This window comes from Pygocentrus nattereri, chromosome 1, assembly GCF_015220715.1.
Source record: "Pygocentrus nattereri isolate fPygNat1 chromosome 1, fPygNat1.pri, whole genome shotgun sequence".
NCBI lineage: Eukaryota > Metazoa > Chordata > Actinopteri > Characiformes > Serrasalmidae > Pygocentrus > Pygocentrus nattereri.
In genome coordinates, this window is record NC_051211.1 from 53,683,192 (window position 1) to 53,696,010 (window position 12,819).

Consider the following 12,819-nt stretch of genomic DNA (forward strand, 5'->3'; position numbering starts at 1 on the left):
TTCCTGCTGGAGATGTGAGAAAAGCGGCTATAGTTGAGCTAAAACTTAAAGCTGAGCAAATTAAATGCAATATTTTTTTTCCTTTACTAGCACATCAGCACGTACTGAGATATACACTCACCGGCCACTTTATTAGGTGCTAGTAAAAGGTTGGACCCCCTTTTGCCTTCAGAATTTTGGTTGGTTATCATCTGGAACCAGTCTGCCCATTCTCCTCTGACCTCTCACACCAACAAGGCATTTTCGTCCACACAACTGACCGCTCACTGGATATTTCCTCTTTTTCGGACCGTTCTCTGTAAACCCTAGAGATGGTTGTGCGTGAAAATCCCAGCAGATCAGCAGTTTCTGAAATACTCAGACCAGCCCGTCTGGCACCAACAACCACGCCACGTTCAAAGCCCCTTAAATCCCCTTTCTTCCCCGTTCTGATGCTCGGTCTGCACTTCAGCAAGTCGTCTTGACCACCTCTACAGGCCTAAATGCAGTGAGTTGCAGCCGTGTGATTGGTTGATTAGCTATTTGTGTTAACAAGCAGCTGAGTAAACGAATAAAGTGGCCGGTGAGCGTATTTACAGGGGTAAATGGACATAAATGTTGTGGCTCCCGAGGTGAATTGATTTTTGTGGAAAGGACAGAACGGCTCTTCTTAACATTCGGGTTGCCGACCCCTGATCTAGGAGGAATAAAGAGGACGTGCACAGTTACAGTCGAGTAGGATGAACTGCTACCAGTCAACAGACGCTGATGTCTAGTACCGGTACAGGTCTGCCTATATGCTGGCTGTTTGCTTTCTGCTAGGCTATTGCAGGATTGGATCCAGTGTATTTATAGTAAGGCAGTTAAAGACTATTGAGTTGGTAGAGCTTATGAGGCTACAGGCCAGACAACACAGATTATCTTATTGGCCTGTGTGTGACGCTCTACAGTCAACAGTGCAAACCTTGGACTTCCACACATCCACAATACTCTATCGTGATAAATTTTGTTATTGTGATAATTTGCTTTTTTGAGCATGTTGTCCATACCAAACATGACCATTATTAAAAATAGCACAATTAAACCTGTTTTATTGGCCACAGTGCAGTGAAAAGTTGAATAAAAATCAATACCTGTTTGGTCCAGCTTTTAGATGCTGCTGCAGTTTCTGTTGGTCATCCTCTAGTCCTTCATCAGTGGTCACATGATGCTGTTGGCTGTATGTGTTTGGTTGGTGGACTGTTCCCAGTCCAGCAGTGACACTGAAGTGTTTAAAAATGGTCCTGTTGTGTATATTACTGAGTAATATAGTTATTTGAGTAGCTGTAGTAAATGCATTACACTGACAGTGCTAGCAGGCTGTGGTCATTCAGTATCAAATGCATAAGCTGTCCTTTTGTGTCGCTGTATATTGGCTTCAAAAAGCTAACAGACCTCTTTAAACCTTTTCTATCATTTTGAGTGTCTGATGTTGATATCGGCTTTATCCCAGCGCTGAAAGAAACCAAGAGGGTGCCACGTGGATATCGATGTATTAATGGAGGTTGCGGAGCTGGAGGTGGCATATTGGAAATCAATATTGTGTGGTCACACTTCAGCTGTGGGAATGTGGTTACAGAGTCTAAGTGTGACAGAATACTGATGAAACATCACAGTATTTTCTTATGAGCCAGTTCTGACTGTGATCTGGATGATGAAAAACGGGAAAACACTGAATCTGTGCTTGGAAATATTGTTGATATTTCTTCATTTCTTTCAAATGTGGCAGAAATTCAGACGTAGAAATTCACTTTCCATTCTCATTACTGTATTATTATCATATTTATATGGGATATAACATGATGTATCGTTGCTGTCGGAAGAAAACCTCGTACCTCCTTGTTTTTCAGTTTTTCACGTAATCTCAAAACGCCTTTTGCCCTTTATACTGTGTGTGAATTTCATGATGAACGGACCAAAATGACTCGGAAAAAATTCTGAGGTTCCATTGATTTACATTAAATGTAAAGTAGGTTTATCCCTTCTTCTGTAAAGTTACCATTTGGGAGATACAAGGTTTTCTTCCGACACCAGTGATATGATGTTATATAAATGTATTTTATTGCAGAATTATTGTGCTATAAAAATGACATTGCCTCACCTTCTCTCAGTAATCTGGGATTATGCAGAGCTGTGGTAGGCTGTAATCTGCGTGCTGTTAATCTCAAGCACTGACAGCAGAGAGAGCAAGTTTAGAGGCCTGGTATTTATTGTACAGCTGTATGCATGGTTGACCCGCTCTCTCACAGTGTTATCTGTTACCCATTGGTGGAAAGTAACTGATTAAATGTACTTCCATTATTGTACATCAGTGTGTTTTTCTAGAAGTGTATTTATTGGATTTTTATGAAATGGCAGTGCCTTTTTTCTTTTACTCACATGGGTGTTTGGGTAAGTTTTACACTCTGTAGTAACATTGGTTCTACCTAGATAGACTGAAAGAGACTTATTATATTTTGGACAGTGACACTGCTTCCCCCTCTTTCCCCTCAGGCTGCAGACACAGTGGTCCAGCTGTCTGAATCTCAAAAGCCCAAACCAGTGTTGGAGGGGCTGCAGTTTGGCACCGTGTTCACTGACCACATGCTGGTCATTGAGTGGAGCAACGAAGGAGGATGGGGAAAACCTCACATCCAGCCCTTTGGAAACCTGAGCATCCATCCTGCCTGCTCGGCCCTGCACTACGCCGTGCAGGTCTGTTCTACAGCAACACATTTCAGTTGGACCTCACTAAAATTTCAGCTGTATTATTATTATTACCACACAGTGTAAAGGACATACTGTGTTTAAAGATAAGAAAGATAAAAATAACAATAATGGAGATGTTGTTATTGGACAGCAGCAATATACAACCCCATTTCCAAAAAAGTTGGGACACTGCGCAAAATGCAAATTAAGACAAAATGCTATGATATGCAAATCATTTAAACCTTATATTTCATTGAAAATATTACATAGACAACATATCAAGTGTGATGTGTTGAAACTGAGAAATTTTATTATTTTTAAAAAATATATGCCCATTTTGAATTTGATGCCAACAACACGTTCCAAAAATGTTGGCAACAAAAAGCTGATAAAGTTGTTTAATGCAAAAAAAAAAAACACCTGGTGGTTGATTGGCAACAGGTCAGTAACGTGACTGAGTACCAAAAGAGCATCTCAGAGAGGCGGAGTCTTTCAGAAGTAGAGATGAGGAGGGGCTCACCACTCTGTGAAAGACTGCACCAGCAAATAGTGCAACAAGTCAAGAATAAGGCGAAGTGGAAAATTGCGCTGTGGTCCAAACAATCAAAATTTGAAATTGTTTTTGGAAATCATGGTATTCAGGATGGTTTAGGGGGGTATTAGTGTACATGGCATGAGTGACCATTAATGGGGAATGATATATACATGTTTTGGCAACATGTGCTGCCATTCAGACAACGTCATTTTCAGCAGGACAAACCACATTCTGCATGTATTACAGCAGCATGGCTCCATATTAAAAGAGTCTGGGTGCTAAACTGACCTGCCTGCAGTCCAGACCTGTCAGCCACTGAGAGCATTTTGCGTGTTATGAATGAAAAATATGACAAAGGAAGCCCTGAACTGTTAAGAAGCTGAAGTGTTATATCAAACAAGCACAGGAAAACATTTAAACTCTCAAAACTACAGTACTGTCTCCTCGGTTCGCGAACGTGTTGTTAAACGAAGAGGTGATGAAACACAGTGGTAAACACACCCCCATCCCGACTCTTTTGCAACCTGTTGTTGGTATCAAATTTAAAATGGGCATGAATTTATCAAAAAAACAATCAAATATCTCAGTTTCAACATTCGATATGTTGTCTTTATAGTGTTTTCCTTTAAAAATAGGGTTTACTTGATCTGCACATCATTGCATCCTATTTTTATTTACATTCTGCACAGCGTCCCAACATTTTTGGAAATGGGGTTGTACAGTTTATGTGTAGTATACATGATGGTTTATATAGTAGGCATTGTCAACATTTTAATAACCTTTGCAGATTTAGAAATAAATGCCGCTTGTGACCACATGTGTGATGTGATCTTTCTCACCACCAGCTGTTTGAGGGCTTGAAGGCGTACCGGGGACAGGACAACAAAGTGCGCCTCTTTAGGCCCATGCTGAACATGAAGCGCATGCTGAAGTCTGCTCGCCGAGCCTGTCTACCTGTGAGTCCTGCTTGGCTCTCTACTTTCTCCTCCAGAACATTCAGACCTGGCTAGCCTAAAGTCTCGCAGAACAAATGCTTTTGGGATCCCGCTCCTTCACATTCAGCCGTCTGATTGTGGAGGTGGATCTATTAGAACTCAAGCTGTTTGAGTTATAGCCTTTGTGTTGTAAGAGTTTACAACCATTTGTCACTGTGAAACTAGACCTCATCATTTAACCCATCCGTGCAGTGAAACATCCACAAACAGCCCTATCCACGGTGCCGGGGAGCAATTGGGGGTTAGTTGCCTTGCTCAAGGGCACTTTAGTCATGGACTGTCAGCTGAGGGGATCGAACCGGCAACCTTCCGGTCACAGGGCTGGTTCCCTAACCTCCAGCCCACGACTGCCCCCTAAACAGTAAGCAGTCCTATATAAAATTGTTACCATTACTATTATTATTGTGATGAATCCACACCAGAGTAGGCTTTATTAAAGGATTCCATTGTTTTTAGAGGATTTTGCTTGTGCCTTAACTCAGTTTGTTAAGGTTTGCTACACATGTGCGTAAAGTTTCACATTTTTTCCTTGTTTTATTTGCTGTTTTTTCTTCTTTTGCACTCTGAATTCTCATTGGCTGTTAGAGCAGTCTGTAAACACTGGATTCAAAATAAAACTATATATGGTATCTGAATGTGTCTTACAGGCTTCAGATGTCAGTGTCTAAGGCAGAATTAAAGTAAATGGTGGAGTAGTGAATATGCACCGTTTTAGCCTAGACATCAACACAATGCAAATCTCATGAATGAATAGATCATTAGAATTATCTTTGTGGTGGTAAAAAAAGAAAGTTAATGCTGAGAATCAATAAAGAGTGGATATAAAATATGTCTTCATCATCATCATCATCATCATCATCGTTAAACGCTTAGTCCAGATAGGGTCACGGTGGCAGTTGGGAGAGCAGAGAATCCCGGATGACCCTGTCCCCCGCAACTTCCTCCTGCTCATTCCCGAGGACCCCAAGCCGCTCCTAGGCCAACTTGGAGATGTAATCGACCCCGGTCTTATTCCGGTAGCCAGTGCCTGGTACACCCCCACCGGGAGGCGTCAAGGGGGCATCCGGATCAGATGCACGAGCCACCTTAGCTGGCTCCTCTCAATGCATGGCTGCCAGCCGGGGACTCGTGAGTATCCCCACACCCACCAGGCGCCTCTCACCCTGTGCATCCCCTGAGTAGGAAAGGGACCAACCCCTATCCAGGAGTTTGGTTCCAGAGCTGACACTGTGGGTGGAGGTGAGCCCAACTATATCTAGTTGGTACCTCTCAACCTCCCGCACAAGCTCAGCTCCTTCCCCCCCAGTTACATTCCACGTACCAAGAGCCAGTTTCTGCCACAGGGGCCTAGGCCACCAACGGCCCCCCTGCAATCTCCCACTGCCAATACGCTCCTCCATGTTCGACCTTGCAGGTGGTACGCCCACATGGTCTCCACACGTTGCCTCTTCGGGCTGAGGCTGGCTGGGTTACGTGGGCTGCCTGGCCACCAGGTGCTCGCTGAGGGATGCTACCCCCAGGGCTGGCTCCAGTGGTAGGTCCCGGTGACCTCTCCCGGGCAGTGTATGCGATTATCTGTGTCCGTTTTTCATGGAGGGTCTTTATTATACATTAATTAATGTCTCGTAAAAAAATATAGGTTCCACATAATTGTGACAGAACTGAGAAAGGCTAGGAGGATGGGTTGAGATGGGAGAAAACTTCCACACAGGCTGAATCCCGGCCCGCAGGCCTATATTTGTCGATCCCATATCTAGACGCTTAATACACTGCAGTACTCGGTATGTAATGAGGACAAATGTAAAGGCCATGACATACCCACCAGAAGGAGTCTTCATAGGACAGTCCTGCCGAGGACACGCCCTTCCTCATCTGCAGTCCAGTTTGACACAGGCTGCATTCTATGCTTAATTTCTTTCCTACTATGTTACATTGAGCAAATAATCTCTATAGAAATTCAATTCTCTAAAGAGGGTGTGTTAACGTGTTTTCTGAAGCCCAGTCGAATGAAGCGCGTTGGTATGTAATTCATTTACATTTACTGTGTTCCATGAGTAAATGATCTCTTTGCCTTTGTCTAACTGTGTTGCAGGGTTTTGATGGTGCCGAGTTACTGGAGTGCATCAGGAAACTGTTAGAGGTAGATCAGGAGTGGGTTCCTCAGTCTGACTCTGCTAGTCTTTATATTCGCCCCACTTATGTGGGGACTGAGGTGAGTCTGTATGAGGCCAGTCTTTATTTGGGTCTGTTATACAAACAGTATACAATAGAAATAAATAAATAAATCCCTCTGTGCTTTTATTTTGGTGCAACTGTGGTGCTCTCTCCACTGTATGAATAGGGCTCTTCTTGATTGTTTCTGTACTGCTTCTGTTCTGCTATCTGTCTTCTATTCTCTTTTATATTTGATTGTGCTGTTTTGCTTTTTTCTATTTTGTATGATTAATATTATATGTTTTATATATATATATATATATATATATATATATATATATATATATATATATATATATATATATATATATATAACTAGAAATATACAAAAATCAGGAATAGATGTATCCTGAGATAAAATATCTATAATCTAAGTAAAAAGGCATGTGGTTGTGTTATAATATCATACGTTTGCTTTCATCACAGATCTTGATCATATCTTGAACTTCAGTTACATTGTTCTTTATTTGTATCAAACATGATTTGGCATGAATGCAATCTCAGTGTACTGGGTGATTAGTTCGAGTATAAAACCTATAAAATTCTGTTTTCTTGATTTTCTAATTGAAAATAAGTACACATCCTCTACTGAGAACACATTTCTCCACTTTTTAATTGCAGTTACACAGTTCACAGTTTATTAACTGCACAGTTGTACTGCACTGAATTTAACACATTGGGAAAAAGTTCAGGCACACTTAACATTTCCCAATATGTTAAACTTAGCAAATAGGAATTGTGCACTGTGATTTACAGAAAAGCTGTTTTTATTTGATTTTTTCTTTTTGCCCTGACCCCAGTTGGCCATTGTTTGTTCAAAATATGCCAAGACTACCACATCAAATAATAGGCACTGAGTACTTGAACGGTTCAAAAATAATATAAAATAAAAACAAAAAAAATCTGTTTCACATAATAAAACAGACCACATCAGCTGCAGATACTGTTAAACCTCTTTGAATGTCCCCACTGTACAGTAGGTTTTTAAAACTGCCCATTCGCTTGAACTGGACATGAACCTGGCATCTGTCTTGTGTTGTATTTTCGTGGTGCTGTTCCATAGATTGATGTGGTTGGTACAGTGTAGTGAGTAACACCTCTGCCTTACACGCTGTAGACTGGGGTTCAATCCCCTGCCAGGGCAGGCCCCCTACACTATACCAGTAAGACTCCTTGGGCTAGACTCCTAACACCACCTTGGCCTTGGTGTAAAATAATCAGATTGTAAGTCGCTCTGGATAAAAGTATCAGCCAAATGCCATAAATGTTGGCAAGGGGGGTGGGAGCACACATTATGTTGCAGTGCTTGCTGGGAACTTTAGTGCAATTCATGGTAAAAAGCGCTAATATTAATAGAAAATCGGAACAATTTTGCGGGCTGAATAGAATTGCGCAACAGGCCCTGTGACTTGAAAATCAGCCGAAACATGAAATTAATCGAGGGTGTTCAGACCTTTGCATACGAGCCCGTGTGTCACTGCTTTTATGTATAATTCTGCAGCTCAAAGTGACAGGTGATAAATATTAACACTAATACAACAAATTATAAGTATTAATTTAGAATCATGTTCTAAATGACAGTCAAATTAAAAGATAAACACCATGAGACGTAGAGTTTTAATTAAGTGCTAAGTTAAAAAGATTCTAGATGCTTCTTAAAAGCGAGCACTGAGCTTGACTGTCTAATAAAGGGTGAACTGAGCTCCACAGCTTAGAGGTAGAATAACAGAGTCTCTCCACGTTTTTGGTATTTTACAGAAGGTGTTATTTGAAATTCAGTATCTGCAGATCTATGATTACATGTGTGAACATAACATTATCGTGAACGGTAGTGTGTTGCAAGAAGAAAGTTAAAATACAAAAGAAATCTAGATTTTGCTGCAGTAAATCACAGATGAACGTGGATAAAATACAAACGTGATTTATTAGGAAACAAATTACCAATGTCCAAAGGGTAAAGCAGCAACGTAGTCAATATCCAGGCCAGAGTCAAAAACATAAGCAGAGGTAACAAAAGGGAAAAGGCAAAAATCCAGGAGTCAAAGAACAGATCAAGAGCTCAAAACACGAAAACAAACAGTACATAGGAAGAACGCTCAGTAAGCCTCAATGAAACAATACTTCACACCGCCACTACCTAAAGCCCAGGCTTAAACAGTCTAACCTAATTGTCACCTGACTAGAACGCAGGTGTGGAACATCAATAATCAGGGGACTGAGATCTCTGATAGGTTCGCGGTGGAGAGAATGGAGTCACGTGAGACTCCGGAGGATCTTGGGAGATTCACTGCCCTGTTTTCATACTTACATCAGAGTTACCACGGCATAATAGTATGTGGACTATTGAACTTGGCATGACGCCGTGTGTTTGTACGCAACTGCTTGCGTCCCAGAATGCTTAGAAGGGTAGTGTTTGCTCCTGTTTTGAAAGTCGGGACACGCATACATTATTTTCTGATTCTCTCCAGCCAGAAAACTTACACTTGCAATGTCTTTTGGTCTTTTCAAAATGTAAAAATGCCTAAAACACGACCACATTTATCGACCATGAGTCTATCAGAAGTAGTTTATATAAGAGAAAACTAAATCAACAGCAAAATGACATCATGAAACATGAAATTTGTCCAGGGTGTCCAGCCGTTTGTACACGTTGTGTACGTGTCAGTGTTTATATGTGTAATTCTGCACTTGTGTGTATGCATATAAAGTATTTTGTGTTTAAGGGCACCACGTTTTTGTGTTTCTGTGTGTCGGCAGTCGTCGCTAGGTGTGAAGAAGCCCATGCAGGCTTTGCTGTTTGTGATCCTCAGTCCTGTCGGCTCTTACTTCAGCACAGGAACCAAACCTGTCTCCCTGTGGGCTGACTCCAAATACATCAGGGCCTGGAGAGGAGGAACGGGAGACTGCAAAATGGGAGGGTGAGAAAGACAGAGAGGAGAATCTTTAGTAACATGATGCTCTTCACCGCTTTGACCAATTTCTTTAAAGATGTTGCCCCATAACGAGTGCCAGATCCTGATTCAACTCTCAGTAGCGCTGTTGCAACTTAAATGCCTCTGCTAGGGATTAAACCAGTGAATTTGTATTCTGAGCCCAGCTTAGTTTGTAAGCCATCTGTAAACTCCATTCTGGCACACAGAGACAAACAAAATCTCAAGCATTACCGCGTGATTTTAATTTTCTGTTTTTGACCCATATGTTAGTGATGGTCAGGAGTTAGGTTCTCTGACTTCTGACCATTGATCTTCAAAGTACAGGGACATTTGGGGTCGTCAAGTTAAACCAAACAAATAAACCTCACTTCCAAAAGTATTGGAGCACATAAAATGAACATTTTCTTTTAAAAATCGTAGTGATTAGATTTTTAACCCTTGTGTGGTGTTCAGGTCTGTTCACCCCCCACACATTTATATTACACATGCGGTGTTGGGCTGAACCCGCGGGGAGTAAAAGTGTGGGGGTGCTGTGTCCTTCACTCTGTTCTCCTCCTCCATGGCCTGCTGTTAGTGTGTGTGTCTCTCTGTGTGTATGTGTTTCTATATATGTGTGTGTGTGTGTGTGAGGGTGGACAACGTGGACAGGCTGCTGACTGGCTACAGCTGCTACATTAGAACCCTACGCTGGACACTGTGATATTTTAAGCATCTGGTATTTTTACATAAATTGGTGCGGTTGTATTGATTTAATTAAATGATAATGTGGTGGGTCCAGCAGACCACTGAGCAACACACACACATCAACACCACACAAGGGTTAAATATGAATGAATAGCACACTGTTATCCAATAACAAAAAATAGATCAGGTGACCTCTGAAAGGTTACAGCAGTTGTTCAGATGATAATTCAGCATTTGCCTCTTTAAATGTTTTGAGATATGTGGCCCAATTATTTAGTCAAAAGAGAATTTAACCCATTTTACTCTATTCGAGAACTTATAATAATTTAATAATAATTTTAAAAAATGTATGTATCACTTTTCAAGTCGGTGGCAGCTCAAAGTGCTTTACAGACAGGAGATGAAGCTTAACAGTAATACAAGAAGCTAAAAGTATTCATTTAGAATCAGATCGGAAAATGACACAGATCACATGATGCTTCTTAAAAGCACTGAGCTTGACTGTGTAATTAAAGGTGAACTGAGCTCCACCGAAAGAGGTGCAGAAGTTCAGTGTTTGCAGATCTAACATCATGTCTTGGAACATATCAATATGACGTTATCGTCAACAGTAGTGTGCTACGAGAAAAATGTTAAGTCTTTAAAATACAAAACTATTCTGTCCATCCATCCATTTTCTAAGCCGCTTCTCCGTCAGGGTCGCGGGGGGTGCTGGAGCCTATCCCAGCAGTCTTCGGGCAGAAGGCAGGATACACCCTGGACAGGTCGCCAGTCCATCGCAGGGCGGACAGACAGACAGACACAGACAGTCACTCATACCTAGGGGTAATTTAGCACGTCCAGTTGGCCTGACTGCACGTCTTTGGACGGAAACCGGAGAACCCGGAGGAAACCCACGCAGACACGGGGAGAACATGCAAACTCCACACAGAGAGGACCCCGGTCACCCGGCCGGGGAATCGAACCCAGGCCCTTCACTGTGAGGCGACAGCGCTACCCACCACGCCACCGTGCCGCCCTACTTAGAAACAGTTAGAAAAAAAAAAAACCTACAGTTGCAAAACCAACAGCAGAAGCAGTGATCAGGTGCCAGAGGATCGTTTGAGGTATTTAAGATAAAGGTGAACCTGCATGGTATTGATCTTGGCATTACGCAGTGTGTTTGGACGCAACTGCTTGCGTCCCAGAATGCTTAGAAAGGTAGTGTTTGCTCCTGTTTTGACAGTCAGGACACGCACACATTATTTTCTGATTCTCTCCAGCCAGAAATCATTCTCAAAGTAAATAAGCGTTTGTGAAAGGTTGAAATCATGGTGAAACTTTCATGCAGGGCTGTTAAAATGTGTTAGAACCTCTTAAAAGATTTACGAAACAGTGGAGCAGCAGAGTCACTGAGGGTGATGATGGAACCAGGGCACTCTGTCACGGAGGATGTTGTTATAGTGCATACAAAGCCTCTTTAATTTCAGGAACTATGGTGCTTCTATCTATGCCCAGTATGAGGCAGTGGATTACGGCTGCCAGCAAGTGCTGTGGCTGTACGGTGATGACCATCAGATCACGGAGGTCGGCACAATGAACCTGTTTCTTTACTGGGTCAATGAGGAAGGAGGTAATGTTTGTGGTTAACCCAACTTCAAGCTTATTGTGTGATTGGTGGCTTCTTATCTGGCGTTTGTTTGCAGTGCAGGTCTAAGAAAAACACAGCCACAGTGGCTCATATGGATGGTAGGCGGATATCTTTGGAAGAGTGCCATAAAATATGTTGTCACTTCGTATTAGTGGGGTATGCTACTGTAAAAACACGCTATAAAAAAATAATAAATAATGATCAGTGTTAAAAATCTGTTGGCCAGTGTTGTTATGAGCAAAGGATGGTTTCATTTGGCTATGCACCACTGACCTCTAGTGGTCAACAAATGTAAGAAAAGCTGATGTAAAATAATGAAAGAGAAAATAATCTAATGACAGCATATGAGTCACTGCCTCATCTTACTTCAATGACATGATCAAGTTTTTTGTATTTTTCACAAATTTCGCACATTCTTTTAAAGCATTTATTAATTTAGCCCTAATTAAAGACAATAATGCCTAGTCTGTGTTTCAGTAGGATTATTTTAAAAGCAAATTACAAAAAAAAAAAAAAAATTCCAGACTTTTACATCTAAGGTTAGTACAGAAGTTAGTAACTTCATCATGTACCTTTATCAAAAGTCCAGCATGTACCAGATGAACAAACAGCTTAGTCTGCAGTGGGAATGCAGGGTGACTAACAGTTAGTTGGGCCTACTGTTCAAACCTGTGTCGTTTCAGCTGTTTATGACTTTCTGTGAATAAAATAAGACACTGCATCACAGACAATCTGCATTTTTTTTTCTGTTCAGAGGAAGAACTTGCAACACCTCCTCTGGATGGGATCATACTGCCAGGCATTACACGGCAGAGCATCCTGGAGCTTACGCGCAAATGGGTAAAGACTGGGCTTAACCACTGGGGGCAAACCAGCGATACTCTTCTCTGACTTAATTAAGCCTGAAATTACATCCCTTATGCTCATGTACATCAGAACTCTGAGATGTTGAGCAGATTAACTGGTCTTCAAGCCATGTGTCATTTGTAAATCTGCATCTGATAATCCAATTTTCAGCAGATAAGACGGGAAGATCAAACATTTCTTTAATTCTGTACCATGTTCTTCATCATTGCATCTCAGTGTCATCAATAAGAAGTGCTAGTTCTTCTTTAGGAGGAT

The 12,819-nt window shown here is 41.6% G+C and overlaps 1 protein-coding gene across 3 annotated transcripts in view; it reads left to right on the top strand.

Annotated features, from left to right (window-relative positions):
• The window catches only part of bcat1 (branched chain amino-acid transaminase 1, cytosolic), a 30,052-nt gene that overhangs the window by 6,774 nt on the left and 10,459 nt on the right, over positions 1-12,819 (top strand). For all 3 annotated transcript variants that reach the window (XM_037537725.1, XM_037537728.1, XM_037537731.1), the window contains exons 3-8: positions 2,512-2,712; positions 4,087-4,197; positions 6,329-6,448; positions 9,208-9,368; positions 11,537-11,679; positions 12,452-12,537. In XM_037537725.1, the coding sequence (XP_037393622.1) occupies positions 2,512-2,712; positions 4,087-4,197; positions 6,329-6,448; positions 9,208-9,368; positions 11,537-11,679; positions 12,452-12,537 (822 nt within the window). The remainder of the gene's footprint in view (positions 1-2,511; positions 2,713-4,086; positions 4,198-6,328; positions 6,449-9,207; positions 9,369-11,536; positions 11,680-12,451; positions 12,538-12,819) is intronic.